Source organism: Marmota flaviventris, chromosome 10 (assembly GCF_047511675.1).
Source record: "Marmota flaviventris isolate mMarFla1 chromosome 10, mMarFla1.hap1, whole genome shotgun sequence".
Lineage (NCBI taxonomy): Eukaryota > Metazoa > Chordata > Mammalia > Rodentia > Sciuridae > Marmota > Marmota flaviventris.
In genome coordinates, this window is record NC_092507.1 from 33428181 (window position 1) to 33446887 (window position 18707).

At 53.7% G+C, this 18707-nt stretch overlaps 1 protein-coding gene across 2 annotated transcripts in view; it reads left to right on the forward strand.

Annotated features, from left to right (window-relative positions):
- Ptprf (protein tyrosine phosphatase receptor type F) overlaps positions 1-18707 on the forward strand; it is an 83498-nt gene that overhangs the window by 62679 nt on the left and 2112 nt on the right. Inside the window, exons 14-33 of one of the 2 annotated variants that reach the window (XM_071617765.1) lie at positions 1839-1956; positions 2035-2613; positions 3304-3401; positions 3591-3844; positions 3928-4021; positions 4600-4818; positions 5168-5322; positions 7780-7895; positions 10568-10600; positions 11418-11515; positions 14438-14561; positions 14728-14903; positions 15985-16104; positions 16358-16512; positions 16592-16877; positions 16968-17146; positions 17382-17508; positions 17736-17861; positions 18127-18281; positions 18380-18515. In XM_071617765.1, the coding sequence (XP_071473866.1) occupies positions 1839-1956; positions 2035-2613; positions 3304-3401; positions 3591-3844; positions 3928-4021; positions 4600-4818; positions 5168-5322; positions 7780-7895; positions 10568-10600; positions 11418-11515; positions 14438-14561; positions 14728-14903; positions 15985-16104; positions 16358-16512; positions 16592-16877; positions 16968-17146; positions 17382-17508; positions 17736-17861; positions 18127-18281; positions 18380-18515 (3348 nt within the window). The remainder of the gene's footprint in view (positions 1-1838; positions 1957-2034; positions 2614-3303; positions 3402-3590; positions 3845-3927; positions 4022-4599; positions 4819-5167; positions 5323-7779; positions 7896-10567; positions 10601-11417; positions 11516-14437; positions 14562-14727; positions 14904-15984; positions 16105-16357; positions 16513-16591; positions 16878-16967; positions 17147-17381; positions 17509-17735; positions 17862-18126; positions 18282-18379; positions 18516-18707) is intronic. The other variant, XM_027937270.2, reaches the window with a different exon arrangement.

Sequence of the window (18707 nt, forward strand, 5' to 3'; positions counted from 1 at the left end):
AATCTTGCTGGCTAATCTGCCCCTTGACCCACCCCAGCCACCATGCATCTCTTATGTTCTGGGGTGCTCCTTATACTCAGGTGGCTATAATTTGTTGTTCCAACTGTAATACTTTTGAGAGTGGAAAGAGGCCTTGATTAATCATACCAAGACACATGTAGACTGGGACTACCAAGCTGTGTGGTCATCCCACTCACCCTTCAATCTTTTCCCTACTCTCTGCCTGTGCTCTCAAACCCACCCCACACCCGTAGCCTCTGCTGCAGAGGGTCTCTACCTAGAGTTCTCTGACCCTCAGTTTCACCTCCTCCACCACTTCAGGCTGTCTGCCCTCCAGGATTCCCAGCCCTTATCTGCGTTCAGTGAGGCAGGGACTTGAATCTTTGGATGGGAATTTGTCCTGGGCTGCTATCCCTGTGGGCACTTCAGAGGTTCAAGGCCTCTATCTGTCCTCCATGGGCCAGGACCTCTCCAGGCCAGAATCCTTCACCATCCTGTCTCCCTTTTTCTCCCTCTCCCACGGTCAGTGGCGGCCAGAGGAGTCCGAGGACTATGTAAGTAACAGGTGTGCGAGCGTGGGCAAGACTGGGTCAGGCTGGGCTCATGGGACACTCCCCCTCTCCCTTCTCTCCTCCCAGCCTGTGTTGCCAAGATCCACAGGGCACCAGCCACATCTGGAGAAAATTGGCGTTTAGACACGAGCACCAAGCTGAGCAGCGATTGGCGTTTCCTCTAATCCTTACTTCTCGCCTGTCGAGCAGCAATTTGAAGCCAATGTTCATGATCGACCAGGGCCTGGCCCCTGCTCCGGCCAGACAGGGATGGAGTTAAATCCAATCCTGATCGTTAGGCCTTATTGATCCTGAGTGAAAAATCACCTGCTTAGGGCGCAGGCTGGGACAAGAGTCTAGGGAGCTGGGTTGGGCATTGGTGCTGCTGGAGCCCCAGCCCTGGGAGACCCTCCAGCTGGGACAGGAAGAGGCCTGTGAGGGGCTGTTGGTAGCTGCCATGACTCCACGTGAGGCTCAGAGCTGGAGGGACACCAGGGTTGGGGGTGGCAGCCCTGTTCCCACTGCACGGTGGTCCCCTCTCCTTCCCACTCTTCTCCCTGTGTGGCGTGGCTTGGTCCCCCTGTGCTATTTCTCCGCATGTCCAGAAACGATGCCTTTGCTGGAAATGGGTGTATGGGTAGGATCTTCCAAGGTGGGAAGACATGCCCTGGCTGACTTCTTAGGAATCAGTGGGAACATGGGAAGCGAGTCCCCCAGGTGTAGGGGAGCTCCTTGTCTTCTTCCTGTCTTTCCTTACTCCCTCAGGTGTAGGGTGTTGCAGGGAATGGTTGTTCACAGAGTCAGTGGCCCAGGGGTGGTGAGCTGTGATCCTGACTAGTCGGGTGGGGCCCCTCCACCCTGGTGTGTGTGTGTATGTGTTAATGTCCGCAGGTGTGTGCAGGCAGAGCTGTAGTCTGTGTGCATGTGAGTGCCAGTAGCCGTGCAGGTGCCGGGTATGTGTGAGGCTCTGCCCTGTGAGAATGTGTGCAGGGCCCTCGCGAGGTGCCATTTACAGCACGACAGAGTTGAGAAAACGGCATGGCCCTTTGTTCTTGTCTGAAAGGAAGAATGATCAGTCTGTCCCAGGCCTGTGGCTCCTGGAATGGGTGGGATCCTCTCGGCCCTCATTCTACCTGGCTGCCCTACCTCGGCAGTCCAGCATTTCACAGCCTAACCTCCCAGGATCTCTGGCCCTGTGTGCCTGGGGCCTCCCTGCAGGCTAGGGTCCTGAGGTAGCTGACACAGTCTGACCTCTTCTGATGGGAACGGCCCCTCCTCCTCCCTCAGGAAACCACCATCAGCGGCCTCACCCCAGAGACTACCTACTCCATTACTGTCGCTGCCTACACCACCAAGGGGGATGGTGCCCGAAGCAAGCCCAAAATTGTTACAACAACTGGGGCAGGTGAGTGAGGGGTCAGGGGCAGAGCTGAGGGTGGGCATTGGAGAGGGCAGCACCAGAGCCCAGTGCGTGGTTGTTTAGTCCCAGGCCGACCCACCATGATGGTCAGCACCACAGCCATGAACACGGCGCTACTTCAGTGGCACCCACCCAAGGAGCTGCCTGGTGAGCTGCTGGGCTACCGGTTGCAATACCGCCGGGCCGATGAGGCGCGGCCTAACACCATAGATTTTGGCAAAGATGATCAGCACTTTACAGTCACCGGTCTGCACAAGGGGGCCACCTACATCTTCCGGCTTGCTGCCAAGAACCGGGCCGGCCCAGGCGAAGAGTTCGAGAAGGAGATTACAACCCCTGAGGACGTGCCTAGTGGCTTTCCCCAAAACCTACGAGTGACAGGACTGACCACGTCTACCACAGAATTGGCCTGGGACCCACCAGTGCTAGCAGAGAGGAATGGGCGCATCACCAACTACACTGTGGTGTACCGTGACATCAATAGCCAGCAGGAGCTGCAGAACATCTCTGCTGACACACACCTTACTCTGTCTGGCCTCAAGCCGGACACCACTTACGACATCAAGGTCCGTGCACGTACCAGCAAAGGCGCCGGTCCACTCAGCCCCAGTATCCAGTCCCGGACCATGCCTGTGGAGCAAGGTGTGTGCTGTGGGCATGGCAATGCCTGCCCAAATGTGGCTACGCCTGGGGACCTCTGCTCTCTTGACCCACTGACCTCTGGCAACTGTGATCCACCAGCCTCTGCTGTGTGACCCCTCAATTTCTCATGACCGTGACTACTAATCTCTAGTGAATGGGCACCATGTTTTTGGGTGTGAGACCCCTGACTTCTGCTGTCCTTGACCTACTGACCTGCTGCGTGACCTTTCAATTTCTTGTGACTTTGACCCACTGATCTCTTTTGATTCCATCACCATTCTTGGGTGTACAGCCTACTGATCTTTGGTTTATAGCACTAATCTCTAAAACCCACTGACCTCTAGTGAACATGCTCCACCGTGCCCTGGTATGGCCATGTGCTTCTCACGACCATTATCCACTGACACCTGGCCTCTAACTTGGTGTCTGTGAGTTCAAGCTTTTACCCATGCTCTTCTGGAGATTTCTGGCAATTGGTGCTGTAGCATCCGCTACCCTGTTCAGTGCTCACTGTGGAAGAGCTTGGGCTGGGAGTTGAACTGTGCCATTTGAAGCTGGCTGGGAATGGGGGTGCTTGGTTCTCTGAAGCTGTTCCTAAACCCCTATTTCCCAATAATGTCTCATCCTCTGGCTCATTCACCCCACTCCAGATAGCCAGCAAGAGCTGACTTCCTCCTTGTGCCTCCACAGTGTTTGCTAAGAACTTCCGTGTGGCAGCTGCGATGAAGACATCTGTGCTGCTCAGCTGGGAGGTCCCTGACTCCTACAAGTCTGCTGTGCCCTTCAAGGTGGGTAAGGGCCACAGTCAGCCAGACCACCCCACACAGGCCTTCTGTGTGCTGTCATTCATTCCAATTCCCAGTCCATGTGTGCATGTGTCTGTGAACTGGGTCCTGGTTCACATCCTGTGCCTTGTAGGCGCACGGTAGGAACCTCACTCAGAGGCACTGCCAAGCTCCCCCTCTCATCTCCTGCAGATTCTGTACAATGGACAAAGTGTGGAGGTGGATGGGCACTCGATGCGGAAGCTGATCGCAGACCTGCAGCCTAACACAGAGTACTCATTTGTGCTGATGAACCGTGGCAGCAGTGCGGGAGGCCTGCAGCACCTGGTGTCCATCCGCACGGCTCCTGATCTCCTGCCACACAAGCCGCTGCCTGCTTCTGCCTACATAGAGGATGGCCGCTTTGCCCTCTCTATGCCTCAAGTGGAGGACCCCTCACTGGTCAAGTATGCAGGGGCTGGTGGCAGGGGTAGGGCATGGATGCAGGCTGCTGGTGATGGCTGTGCTGATTCCTGCTCTGCCCACACAGGTGGTTCTACATCGTCGTAGTGCCCATTGACCGTGTGGGTGGAAACATGCTCACACCAAGATGGAACACACCTGAGGAGCTGGAGCTGGATGAGGTGCCTGGGGGAGGGGACTGGCACTAATGATACCCCACGCAGTTTGGCAGTAGCCACCTTGCCCTGAGTGTATCCTAGTGGACTCTCTTGGGTCCCCTACCCCAATTGAAATCACTCTTGTGACTGCTCTGGCTGGCAGCCTGTCTCCTCCCTAGAGAGAGGGGCTCTAGGGAAAAGCCCCTGAGAGTATTCAGAGGACTCCTGGAAGACTGTGGAGAATGCCTGGGAAGTGTTTGGGGAGAATCCCCTGCGGTGGGTAACAGCGGGGGTGTTTCCATAGCTATAGTCTGAGCTCTGTAGACTTTCGAGAATCCTACATATATGGAGACCATGGAGAGGCTGGAATGAGCCTTAAGCTTGTTTTCCTGGGACACATGAAGTCTTCTATTCTCTCCTTACAGCTTATTTGGAAACTGTCTCTCTGGTTAGGATGAAATTACCCATAAGGCTTCTCATGGGCTGGCGGGAGGGGTACCATTGTGGTACCTGGCATTATTATGTACCTGCAGTGGCCAGGCCATGGCCCCAGGAACACCATGCTTAAAGACCCTGTGTGACTCTGTGCTCTGTTTTGCCAGCTTCTGGAAGCTATTGAGCAGGGTGGTGAGGAGCGGCAGCGGCGGCGGCGACAGACAGAACGGCTAAAGCCGTATGTAGCTGCTCAGGTGGATGTGCTCCCTGAGACTTTTACCCTGGGGGACAAGAAGAGCTACCGAGGCTTCTACAACCGACCCCTGTCTCCAGACCTGAGTTACCAGTGCTTCGTGCTTGCCTCCCTGAAGGAACCTGTGGATCAGGTCTGCCTGAGCCAGCTTGGCTCTCAGCACCCAAGACCCCAGACCTGACCTAAGACTAGGCCAGTCTCAAACATGAGGAGACCCCAGGTCTGGGTGGCCCCTGAGACCTAAGTTGGCCTAAGGAGACCCCAGGACACTAGGTGGCAAGACCCAAAAGGCCAGACCCGATTTAGCCCAGGAACCCAATCCTGCTGCCCAGCCTCAGGTCAACCTCTTAGGGTTTAGAAAACCAGGCCAGGGCCAGCCCAGTGTAACCCAGCCCCAGCACCTTCTCTGCAGGTTTGATGGGCAGAGGGTGGGAGTCTCACACTGAGCTCACCGCCTGTGCTGTTCCTCTGCTGCGCCACAGAAGCGCTATGCCTCCAGCCCCTACTCGGATGAGATCGTGGTACAGGTGACACCAGCCCAGCAGCAGGAGGAGCCCGAGATGCTGTGGGTGACAGGCCCCGTCCTGGCAGTCATCCTCATCATACTCATTGTCATCGCCATCCTCCTGTTTAAGAGGTGAGTTTAAGTGTTTAAGAGGGACCCTGGGGACAGCGCCTGCCCCTCACCTCGAAGGCCCTTTCTGGGTACAGTGCATTGGAGTAAGTGCAGCCATCCCAACCTGGCCTCTGGCCCCCCAGGCACAGTGGGAAGCCAGGATGGGCAGCAGCATCTGTGTGTGTGTGCACCTGCGTCTGCTTGTATGCACCTGTCTGGTGGGGAGCCTCTGTGTGCCTGTCAACCTGGGTGTGAAGAGGGGCTGAGGATCTCAAGAGAGCTGTTTCGTGTACATCCCTGGGCATCTGTCTGTCTGTCTCTGTCTGAGTGTGAGTGAGTCTGTCTCCTCTTCCAGACACCAAAATTTCCTGGTCCCCTAGTTTCAGCACTTCCTGCCACTCTTCCTACGTGGTTTACCAGCCATGCTCTCCTATTTAGGCCCAGAGAGGTCAAGACCGAGGCGCAGGAACACATCCCCACAGATTTTCCCTTAGCAAATATTAACTGAAGGCCCACTGTGCCAAAACTATATTGGTCTCTGTCTTTAACACTCAGTCCTCTCTCCTGGATAGCTGCAGCCACCTGCCCCTGAAGTTTCCCCTTCTGTCTACTTCCAAGTCTCCGAGGTTTTTCCAGAGATTTAACTTCACAATTTTTTTTTTGCTGTGGTGGGGATGGAATCCAGGGCCTCAGACATGCTAGGCAATCGCTCTACCACTGAGCTGCACCCACAGAGGTTTAATGTTGTCACTCCCAGTTTAAAACCTTTTGGTGGCTTCAAAGATAAAGCCCAATGTCTTCCGTCTAACAGTTGAATACCTGGCTAATCTGGTCCCTGCCTCCACTCTTGACATCATCACACCTAACTAATGCAGTTCCCAGGACAGTGGAGTCTGAGCCCTTCTCCACTCTGCAGCCCTCCCTTCTGCACCCCGCTGCTTCCTCGTCCTTGAAGACTCACTTCAAGGTGCTGGTACCCAGGGGGCCTTCTCTGGCACCCCATCCTTTCCCTACACAGCCATGCCTCTGCCCCAGAATGCTCCATTGGACACATTCTAGGCCTGTGGTACAGTGTGTTGAGCCTCCAATCCTTGGCCCTGGGCAGAGCACATAAGCACGTCTGAGAGCACCTGGCAGAAGAATGTGTGCTGGTCTGTGTGTCTGGCGCATCTCCATGGAGGAGTGCCTGTCTCCTGCCCCATCTCTCCCCTGCCTGGAGAGCTCACACCTATGGGTGGGCCTTGAGGAGTACCTCCTATACCCACTCATCCTTCCCACTCCCATTTGGATCATGGTGTCTATGCAAAAGAGAGCCCCCTCCCTGTGAATGTCACATGGGATAAGGATCCCACAGTGTCCCCCGGTCGTGTAAGGGCTGAGTGCTTGGCAGAAACAATGATCATTCCTTTCTTCTGTCCTTGCCTGTCTTTCGGGACCTAGTAAACAAGAAAGGTAGGAGTTGTTCCTTCTCCCTTCACACGCCTCCCTTCTACTTCTTATCCCTGTGTACATGTCAGGCCAGCAGGGAGGGACGGTGTTCTGACCAGAAGCCTCTTGACCTGTTGCTTTAAGCAGCAAACTGTCCAGTCAACACAACAGGCTCCCCGGTTCAGAACGAATCCTCATTGGCATAAGGGGCAGGCCTTGTTGCTGTCTTGCCCTTTCGACTCCATACCCTCCACAGAGGATGCTCCTCCCCTCAGGGCACATGCACGATGCAGCTTCATTGCTTCCCCTGAGTCCTCAGAGCTCACCAGAACCTTCCCCAGGCTCCCAGTTCTCGGAGAAGTTACCTCAGTGCTGCAAGAGACTGTCTTGCTCCACTGTGCAGAGCAGCAGGGAACGGTGTCCGGATGCACACACACCGCAGTACACTCGGCAGCTCCCCCAGTACACATGTGCAGACTGCAAAGGGCCCCAGGGTGTTTCTCAGCAGCTGGATCCTATAGTCTGACCCTGTCCTTGTGGATGGGAAAGTGGAAGCCAGTGGGACAGGACTCTACCTGGCTAGATGACACCTTTCCCGTCCCTCCCCTGCTGCTCTGGGCATTTACCCTGATACCTGGAGAGCCAGACAGCTGGGGCCCAGTCCCCTGTGATGTTTGTGTATTTTATATGTCATTTGCATGTTTCTTCCTGGTGGCTTCTGCTGCCTCAGCTGTGGTCGTCTTGGGGATAGCAGCCACTGCCCAGCAGTGACCTGTCTTCTGTCCAAAGGAGCCAACAGCCTCTGTGACCCTTTCCTTCCTTGCTGCACTACCTGCTCTGTCTACTCCACACTCCTGCTGTCTCCCTACCCCATCCCTACTCTGTGTTCCTTCATGTTGAGGCTGCTCTGCCCTTGGTTCCTCCATGCTCAGAGGACCCTAGTATGAGGTGGGGCAGTGGACGGGTAGAACTGTGAACATGGGGGCTCCATTGAAGCTGGCTGGCCTTGACCTGGACCTTGACATGGTTGACATCCCTCTGCCTTTTTAGGAAAAGGACCCACTCCCCATCATCAAAGGATGAGCAATCAATTGGGCTGAAGGACTCCCTCCTGGCCCACTCCTCTGACCCTGTGGAGATGCGAAGACTCAACTACCAGACCCCAGGTAGGGCAGCTTCCCCAGCCTGCTTGCCTGCCAGCCTAGATTAAGCAGGCTGCAGGTTCTGTTCCTTAGGTCACTGAAGGACCCCAGTTTTGTTCTCTTTGGACTGAAGTGACAGAAAAGTCCCATATCCAATATCTGGTCAGGTGCTCAGGGCCCAGGATCCTCCTCAGGGCAGCAAAGCTGCTCATCAGTCCCAGCGGGTCTTTGGTCAAGGCCTCTGAATGTGGGCTAAGGAGCTCCCTAGAGTCCACATCCCAGTCACAGGGTGGCCAGTCTCTGCACCCATCCTCTGACCCTCCACACAGAGGGGCATGTTAGCAGTGAGCAATGCCCCACAAGAAACTGGAAGAGAAATGAGGTGTCACACCTGACCTTTCCTACAGGACAGCTCCAGATCTACTCTACAAGGACAGGGACTGCAGCTCAAGGCTCACTGCCTGCCCTTCCTCCCCAGCCACTCTCATGCTATCTGGCTGTTTCTTCTACTGAAATGTCACTCCTTTTTCTCTGAGCCACATAGCACAGACCTCACCTCTTGGGAGGGTGCCCCACTCATGGCTGGGGATCTCCTCTGCTGGAATTCCCTCAGCCACAACCTTTGAGTTCTGCGGCACCAGATACCATGTCTTGTTCATCCCCCGTCCTTGCTTTCAGTATACAATGGGTTCTTGTTGAATGCCTGTGAAATGAGCACACAACAACAGAACAAATGAGTGAACTAATGCACACACAGAGGGTTTGTGTATATATGAGCCAGTTATTACTGCATATCAAATTAACCCAGAACTTAGTGGCTTAAAACAACAATAATTATGTATTATCTCTCACAGTTTCTATGAGTCAGGAATTCAGACAGGGCACAGCAGGGGCAGCGTCTCTATTCTAGAATGTTTGGGCCCTCAGCCGGAAGACTTTGAAGGCTGGGAGCTTGAATCATTTAAAGCAGGGGTTGGCAAACTATGGCCCATGGCCAAATTTGGCCCACTACCTGGTCTTATAAATAAAGTTTTCCTGGAATGCAGTCACACCCATTCATTTCTGGGTCTGTCTGCACTCGAAAGATAGACATCAGTAGATGTAGTAGATATTGGAAGCAAAACCTAAAATATTTGCTGTCTGGCCTCTTAATGGAAAAGTTTCCTAGCTGTTGGATTGTAAAGATGGCTCATTGAGGTGTCTAGTGATTGACAGATCAGCTGTGAGCCTAGCTGGGACTGTCAGCTGGACATCCAGGCATGGCCTCTTCATGTGACCTGGGCTTCCTTACAACATGGTGACTGAGTTCCAAGGGCATGTGTTCTGACATTGAGCAAGCCAGGCAACCCTAGCAGGCCAGCAAGATTTGATCTGTGAGGAATACAAGTACCAGGACAGTAGCACTGCAGGGCAGAGGACTTGCTTGGCAAGAGGTGCCAAGCCATGAGGGCATTGTTTAGGGGAAAGGGTGGGAGGAGCTCTTTTGAGTGGAGACATTGCACACATGAGCTACTTGAGTGTTTCTCCAATATTGGAGTTGACCAACAGGTGAATAGAAGTTCAGGCCAGAGGTCCCCTTGCAGAGGGACTTGGACAGCAGGCTGAGGAACTTGGGACTTCATCTTGAGGGTCCCAGGGAAGCACTAAAGGTTTATAACAGGGTCAGAATTGTGCTGTAGAAATAGCACTGTGACTGCTATGTGAGAAGGAATTGATTAAAGGGGGAGAAAGTGGACCAGAGAGACTAGGCTGCTGAGTGGGTAGAAGGCATCAGTGGGGATGGAGGGAAGGGACGGACTCAGGAAGAATGAAGGAGATGAGGGCAGCAGGACTCGGGCTTGAGTGCACATGGGGGATATAAGGATGGCTCTGTGACTGCGGGTAGCAATGGGCCTGCAGGGTCTGGACCTCTGCTCTAGCCTCAGTGCTGAAACTACCAGTGTGGCAGGTGCTGAGGAGCATGCAGCAGCCAAAGCCCCCAAACAGAAGGCTCTTCCCGGGAGCAGGCAGGAAGGAGAGGGAGCCAGGGAGGGAGGGTGGCACAGTGTCAAGGAGGATGGTTGAAGAGTAGTCAGGAGGAGGGCAGGGGTGACATGAGGAGCAGGTATCTCTCAAGTGCCACAGAGAACTGTGCATGGCAGGAAGGGACTAAGCAATTTATTTAGCAGAGTGGGAGACTCGAGGGAGGACCAATGCCTTGGCGGGTAGGACGTTGGCGGGAGTGTGGCAACCCAGCACTGGGGCAGAAATGTTTCCACAGATTGAGGAGAAGTGGGGGGGGGGGGGGTTGCAGAGAAACTCTTCAGAGGCCGCTGCATGTGAAGGAGACATGGGCAGGCACTTGAGAAGACACACTCCTGTTGAGATACACCCTCTACCCCAAAGGCCAAATTTTGATACCGGAAGGAATACGGTTGGTTTGAACTTAATAGTTGGTCATAAAAAGAACCCTGAAAGGCCACCAACCCATGGGGTTTGTGAACACTCACATCTAGAGGTGGGACATCTGTCTGCGTTACTGGGAGACCAGAGGCCTGTGGTGGGTTTTATGCCATGGCCCCCTGCTCCTCACTGCTCTGACCTTCCTGCCCCACCCACACTGTGTCTGAGCTCATAGCCATGTGACCAGAAAAGGTTAACGGGCTCTCTTCTCTCGCCCCATTGTGTTTTTTTCTTTTGGTTTGTTTTCTCTGCAGGTTCCAGTGCCCCCAGTTGCCCGAATATTTCAAGTTAGTTTCCAAAGTTCCCACGCTTTGGGAAACTTTGGCTTTGGTGTCTGTTTCCATTTCTCTACTTTTCTCATCCTATCACCTCCTACCTTCCTTGTTCATCTCTCTCCTTTCCTCTCTTCTCTCCCTTCCTGGGCGTCTCCTCATCTCTCTCCTTTGCCCCCTTCCTCTCTTCCCACCTCATGACCTCCACTTCTCTTTTCTGCCTTCTTTCTCAGTCTGATAGCTCTCAGGGTGCCTCTCCCTCCTGTATCCTTGTCTCTCTCTCTACATCTTCCTCCTCATCTCAGTTTCTCTCTGTGTATTCCTTCTGGGTCTCTTTGCCATCGTCTGTAGTTCACGACCACTCCATCCACACTCTCTGTGTCTGGGACAGCAGTGTCACCCAGTCTCTTGTAGTGACCGGCGCCAGTGAGGGGCAGGAGGGCAGTCCCCAGGCAGGTGTGGTGGGAACCCAGCTTCCACCTATCAGCTGCCGCCAACCTGGGCTTCTAGTATGAGCCCAGGAGGGAGGAAGCCTCCCGTTCCTCTTGAGCAGACCTGCCAGGCAGAGCCCTGGTGCCCCCACTCAGCACAGTGTCACCTGACATGCTTCCACATGTTCACACCACATGTACTTCTCCCTCTGTCCTCTCTACCCTCTGGCCACTGTGTGCTCCTCCATCCCTGTTGCCGCATGTGCTGCCGTCTCCATGCCACCAGTGCCAAGTGCTCCATGGTCCCACATGTTCACGTGTGCACATACATGCATCAGGGCTGTCTCCACCACCCTGCTCAAGCCTCATGTTAACTGCCTGTGTGTGCCCTGCCTCCCCAGGTATGCGAGACCACCCACCCATCCCCATCACCGATCTGGCAGACAACATTGAACGCCTCAAAGCCAATGATGGCCTCAAGTTCTCCCAGGAGTATGAGGTGAGACAACCCTGTCCCATGTGGCTGGGCGGGGGCCTACCCCATAACAGCTCCTATCTTGTCCCAGGTCAAAGCAGTGGTTAGGGTTCCAGGTTTTCCTGGTATACAGAGAGGAATGACAGCTGGGGAACTGGCCTCCTCAGGTGCTGAGTCTAGCCAAGGCCCTGCGCAGGACCTTCTGGTGGTCACCTAGGAGATGCTTTAGCAGTATGCTGGGTGCTCACACACATACCCTGATGCTAACAGAGGCAAACACAGGGTACAGACCCAGATCAGTAATAATAGCCACAATAGTTGGCTTTTGTCAAGAGCTTACTGCAGGCCAGCATTGGCTGAGCACCAAGCATCATCATCTCACTCCCCGCATAACCTTCTGAGGTGGTACTATATTACTGTCCCCTCAGGTGAGGAAATGGGCCTCAGAGAGGGAAAGTGACTTGCCCACAGTGAAACAGCTGATGAGTAGTGGAGCTAAGATTCCAACTCAAGCCTACCTGACAGCCTATGCCTGCACTGCATGACCATTCTACCCACACACTTGGTGCCTGGGACAGCAGAGTGCTGAGCCTCCCATGGTGACTGCACCCATGAGGGGTAAGAGAGCTGTCCCCAGGCAGGTGTGGTGGAAGCCCAGCTTCTATCCCGTCAGCTGTCACCCACCTGTGCTCACATGTGCACTCGCAGTAAACAGCCCACAGATGAAGAGCCAGGGGCTCAGGCCCTGCTCTTGAGACCCTCCTTGTGCTCACCTCACTCTGGCCTATTGGTGGCTCAGATTTCAGGGTCTGAGGGCTTCTACCTGACTCACAGCTAAAGGAGAGGCCCATCTCCTGTAGTAAGCATGGAGAGGTCTTTTCTGCCTTGTCCATCACTCTTTTTCCCAGCACCTGACATGGACCTCAAAACACTATTGACAGATAAGTGATGGGTGAGTTGGTTCAGCCTAACCTGAGAGTTTGCTCCCCTTTCAGTCAGATGTCCACCCTCAGGTGTGTTTGGGGAAGTGTCCCAGGGTACCAAGGTTTCATTTCTAAGGGCCATGAGGCCAGACAGATTTCCAGCGTGTTAAGCCAGGTTTCCAAAGAGAAAATCGAGCTTGGCAGGCAAACAGATGAACACTCCTTCTTCAAAGGAACCATGCTGCCTCTATGGTAGGGCACCCACTGCGGCCTGCTTTCTGTGTGGCCTCACTGCAGGTAACAAGCTCATAATTTGGGCTTGTCTGCTCATTATCTGTCTGTCTGACCAGAAGTGGTCTTCCACCTGGACTCATCTATGCCATGTCCCATCCCTGCCCTTCTTCTGATGAGGATGGGCCTCACTGTGTAGGCTCACAAGACCTCTGATCACAGCAATCCCCCTGCCACCTACTACCTGTTCTGTCCTCTTCTCTGGGTTATCCTGTAAAACCTTCTTCTACCCAGAAGTCCACTCTGGCCACTCAAGGCTGCTTAGGGCTCTCCCTCAGCCAGGATCCCAGAGCTCTCTCATCCTTAACATTCTGTTAGTCTTTTATCACATTTGCAAGCACTAAAGTGTATGCCACTCCCTGTGCTGGGTGCTGGGGATATGGAGACAAATGCTCTTAGGAACCAGTCAGTTGGGAAACACGCAGGCAGGTAATCAGCATTGAATGTGTGACCAAATCCATATGTCCTTGTATTAAATATGACCAACATGCACAGAGAAGGGAGGTTGACAGCACTGAGGCAGTCCAAGGGTCGGGCTGTGCTTGGAGGTCTCTTGGAGCACTGGCACTGTCCCCTGGAGTGTGTCAAGGCTGGGACCAAAATATGAAAGATGCTGCATGCAATGCAGAGTACTATGGAATGTATTCATCTGTAAAATGAGGCTTATGACAGAACCCATCTCATATAGAATTAGATGAGAAAATACGGAGTACTCACGACAGTGCTAAGCATATCAGAAGATCCCATTGACAGTTAGCTATTACCATTACTGCCGAGGCAATGGAGAACATGGAGCCTTTTAAGCAGGAAATTGATATTCAGATCTGCATTTTTGAAATGTCTGAAGGGTCATTGAGAGTGGGTCAGAATAGAGGAAGAGGGAGGGTGATGGCAACAGGTTGGAGAGGTGAGGAGGGGAGGAGCACCAGAATGCTGGTCAACAGGAGGGGCTGTGAGGAGGTTTTGAGGTGGACTTGGCAGGTGCTGGCCTGGGCTTCTGGGATATGGATGATAGTGCCATCCACTGAGGTGGAGTCCCAGCAGCAGAGCAGATTTGGCAGGGAAGCTAATGAATGTGGCTTTGAATTAAGACTGAAGGGCCAATGAGTTCCTTGTCCAGGAGGCTGCCAGGTACTCAGGAAAGAGCTCCTGGGCTGCAGCCGGGGTCTTGGACAGCTCCAGCATACAAGTGCAAGAATCCTGCCAGCAGTGGGGGTCATTCAGGAAAGGGGACAGAGTGAGGAGAGGGCCTGGGAGAATCACTGGAAGAAGCTGTATCCAACCTGCAGATGGGCAGGCCCTGGGGAGCAGATGGAGAAGAAACAGCTGAAGAGGCAGAAGAGAGCCAGGCAAGGTGGTGCACAGTGTCCAGGGCACTCAATAGTTTTCAGTCTGGCCAAGGGTGCTGCTATTGCTTCCATCTGTCTGTGCCCATTTCATTCATAGAATGCACAGTCCTCTCCCCTGGCCACCCCAGTGTACTCTACCAAACAAGGAGATCTGGTGCCATGGTTAAAGGACTCCTCTGTGCATCACTTTCCTGATTAGGAGATTTGGCAACTCTGTGGCTAAGGGTGGTGCTCAGCTTTACCAGCAGCATTGGTAGAGGATCAGTGCAGCTTTCAAAGTGAAGACAGGATGTAAGCACAGCTTGGAAGGCAGGGTCTCCTAGCAGGGGGCAGGTGTCCCTCTGCTCACCCCTCACTCCACCTGCTTTTTCTGTCCCCCGCAGTCCATTGATCCTGGACAGCAGTTCACATGGGAGAATTCCAACCTGGAGGTGAACAAGCCCAAAAACCGCTATGCAAATGTCATTGCCTACGACCACTCTCGAGTCATCCTTACCTCCATCGATGGTGAGCCAAGGGCAGAGCCTCCTCCCAGCCCTTGTTCACCTCCCCCTTGCTATCTGGGCTGACTCATGCTATGGAGGCTATCCCTGAGTCTTGAGTGCACTGAGCCATGGTACTCTTGTCTAGGGGCGCTTAGTAAATGCTCTGCCATATCCCCTTCCATCTGTAGGTGTCCCAGGGAGTGACTACATCAATGCCAATTACATCGATGGCTATCGCAAGCAGAACGCCTACATTGCCACACAGGGCCCACTGCCTGAGACCATGGGTGATTTCTGGCGGATGGTGTGGGAACAGCGTACAGCCACTGTGGTCATGATGACGCGGCTGGAGGAGAAGTCCCGGGTGAGACTGAAGGGCCCTGCTAGGAGGTGGACAGGAAATAACTCAGCCAACAGGTGACATCGGACACCTTATTCTGTCCCTGTGGGTAGACGTTCCTCAAAGGATTCCCCAAGCACTGTTGCTTTCCTGGAGTACTGTCATGTTCCCTAGGTATTGGGGTATTCCTGGGATGTAGCATGTTCCCCAGATGCTAGTGGGTTCCTAGGATATTGATGTGTTTCACCAAGTGCTGTCATTTACTGGAATGCTAATATGTTCCCCAGTTGCTGGCTTGTTCCCAGGGTGTTCACATGTTCCCCAGATGCTGGAGTGTTCCTGGGGCATTAACACATCTCCTCAGTTAATTAGTGGAAGGATCTGCTGTTTTCTGCTTTTGCACTGCAAACCATTGACTGGAACATAAAATTTACAGAGCTTGAAAATGGGGCATAAACGTTATGGGTAAATTTGGCAGAAAATGTGCCTGGTGCGATCTGGTCTTGAATAAATAATTTTCAATTATGGCCTTCATTCCACCAGTGAGGGCAAGGGTAGTGACATAGTGTGATGAGGCTTGATGAGGAAGAGAGGAAATGATTTGTGTGTATGTGTGTGCACACGCGTGTCTCTGTGTGGGACGGTGGGACACCAGGGATTGAACCCAGGGGCACTTTATCATTACATCCTCAACCTTTTAAATTTTTTTAAAATATTTTTTTAGTTGTAGATGGACACAATACCTTTATTTTATTTGTTTATTTATATATGGTGCCAGGGATCAAACTCAGTGCCTCACGCATGCTAGGCAAGCGCTCCACCACTGAGCCACAATTCCGGCCGTTAATTTTTTTTTTATTTTAAGACAGGTTGTTACTAAGTTGCTAAGGCTGTTCTCAAACTTGCAATCCTTCTACCTCAGCCTCCCATGTCACTGGGATGTGCCACTGTGCCCAGCAGGACAGTGGATTTGAGAGTTCAGGGATGGAGGATCTTTTAACCAATAGGCTGGGCCTTCCTCTCTGCTTCTGCCTGCCTGGGCCTTTGTGTACTCTCTGACATCATCACCTGTGCCCCGCTCCCTGCTTTGTATTTCCCTCTGCAGGTGAAGTGTGATCAGTACTGGCCAGCTCGTGGCACTGAGACTTACGGCCTCATTCAGGTGACTCTGCTGGACACTGTGGAGCTGGCCACATATACTATGCGCACCTTTGCTCTCCACAAGGTATGACTCTGCCATGGTAATTGTCCATATAAGGACAGAGGCCTGAGTATGGTGGGTTAGAGTTGGGGACCAGTGTAGGTATCAGAGGGTCAAGGACTGGGGTGGGGGTTGTGGGGGGTGATACAAGAACTTCCTCAGCTTCTTCAGGGTGCCTTGTATGGTTTCTGAATCTTTCCAAGAGTGGTGAGTCTGGCCCTGGGTGTGTGGCAGGCAGACTCCTGGTCACCGCATCTCTCCTGACTTTGCTCCCCAGAGTGGCTCTAGTGAGAAGCGTGAGCTGCGTCAGTTCCAGTTCATGGCCTGGCCAGACCATGGGGTTCCCGAGTACCCAACTCCCATCCTAGCCTTCCTGAGACGGGTCAAAGCCTGCAACCCACTAGATGCAGGGCCTATGGTGGTACACTGCAGGTGAGAGGGTATGGTGCCACCAGAGGGAGTGGGGTGGGAGGCAGGGACCTCCAACCCAAGCTGAGCTCATGTCCTGCAGCGCTGGTGTGGGCCGTACTGGCTGCTTCATCGTTATCGATGCCATGCTGGAACGAATGAAGCATGAAAAGACAGTTGACATCTATGGCCATGTGACATGCATGAGATCGCAGAGAAACTATATGGTGCAGACAGAGGACCAGTATGTGTTCATCCATGAGGCACTGTTGGAGGCTGCCACATGTGGACACACAGAGGTGCCTGCCCGCAACCTCTACGCCCATATCCAGAAGCTGGGCCAAGTGCCTCCAGGGGAGAGTGTGACTGCCATGGAGCTCGAATTCAAGGTAGGGCTCCAGTGGGCCTGAACTGGGTTATGCAGAACCCCCGTGGCTCCCCAAGGAAGCCATACCTGACCAGACCCTTCCTGTCAATAGTTGCTGGCCAGCTCCAAGGCCCACACATCTCGCTTCATCAGTGCCAACCTGCCCTGCAACAAGTTCAAGAACCGCCTGGTGAACATCATGCCCTATGAACTGACCCGGGTGTGTCTGCAGCCCATCCGTGGTGTGGAAGGCTCTGACTATATCAATGCCAGCTTCCTGGATGGCTATAGGTCAGCAGGCTTGTCCCTGCCACACCATGCACTGTAGTGCCCAGGCGTGAGCCTGGCTGGTGGGGATGAGGGGAAACATGGTAGGGCCAACCCAGAAGACCAGAGTGGGCCGAGAAAAGCAGGGAGGGCTTCCTAGAGGAGGGGTGCTCTATGCAGGGCCCCAAGATACCAGGCAATCTCAGGGGAGACTGGGGGCAGCAGCACCTCCAGCATGTTCAGTGTTATGTCCACCCAGACAGCAGAAGGCCTACATAGCTACACAGGGGCCTCTGGCAGAGAGCACCGAGGACTTCTGGCGCATGCTATGGGAGCACAATTCCACCATCATCGTCATGCTGACCAAACTTCGGGAGATGGGCAGGGTGAGCCCACCCCTTCCCCTAAGGACCCAGCCACCCTTGGGAGAGACACCCCTTTTGTTACTCTCCATGTAACAAGGAGATTTTCATACCCCAGCCTCCATCAGCATTAGCCTCAGACCCCACCTTCTCACCACCTGAGGCATCCTGTCCTACAATCCTCTGAAACCTGATGCTCCCTTCCTCCTTCCTCCCCACCTGATCATGGGGGCTGGGCCCTGTGTCCACAGGAGAAGTGCCACCAGTACTGGCCAGCAGAGCGTTCTGCTCGCTACCAGTACTTTGTTGTCGACCCGATGGCTGAGTACAACATGCCCCAGTACATCCTGCGTGAGTTCAAAGTCACAGATGCTCGGGTGAGTATTGGTTAGAGACTATCTGTTCACACGAAAGGACCACACTGCCTGAGCAGATGTGGGCAGGGGCTGCCCTCACAATACCTTAACTACAGGAATCAAAAGAGAGTGTAGGTTTGGGAGTGTGCGCCTATCTTCCTGGGTGGCTTCATGGGTAATGACTTCAAGGGTGCATGCCTGTGTTATTGTACTCCCCCAACCTGGCCCAGAGGGACTGTAGCCTAAGACACAAACTTGAACCCTGTACCTTGCCCACCTCTCCCAGGATGGGCAGTCGAGGACAATCCGGCAGTTCCAGTTCACAGACTGGCCAGAGCAGGGTGTTCCCAAGACAGGAGAGGGCTTCATAGACTTCATCGGGCAAGTGCACAAGACCAAGGAGCAGTTTGGGCAGGACGGTCCCATCACAGTACACTGCAGGTGGGGCTGTCCCCATCAGGGCTGGGGGTGGGCCTGAAAGCCTGGCATACCACTGCCAGAGGTGAGCAGAATTTCTGACCTGGCTCTTCTCTGAGTAGTGCTGGTGTGGGTCGCACGGGAGTATTCATCACTCTGAGTATTGTCCTGGAACGCATGCGCTACGAGGGTGTGGTTGACATGTTCCAGACTGTGAAAACCCTGCGCACACAGCGTCCTGCAATGGTGCAGACAGAGGTATGTAGACCAATGTGCAGGGCTAAAGTCTCCCTGACAGCCCTCCCTGCGACCCTAGGCTATGGCTGCAGTTGGACATACACGGGCACAAGGGTTTGTTCGTGCTACAGATGTGTACCAATGCCTGTTCTGATTAAGGTGCAGGGGAGAAACGAGTGAGATGTGTTCCTTTATTCAGTAGCTCTGAACTCG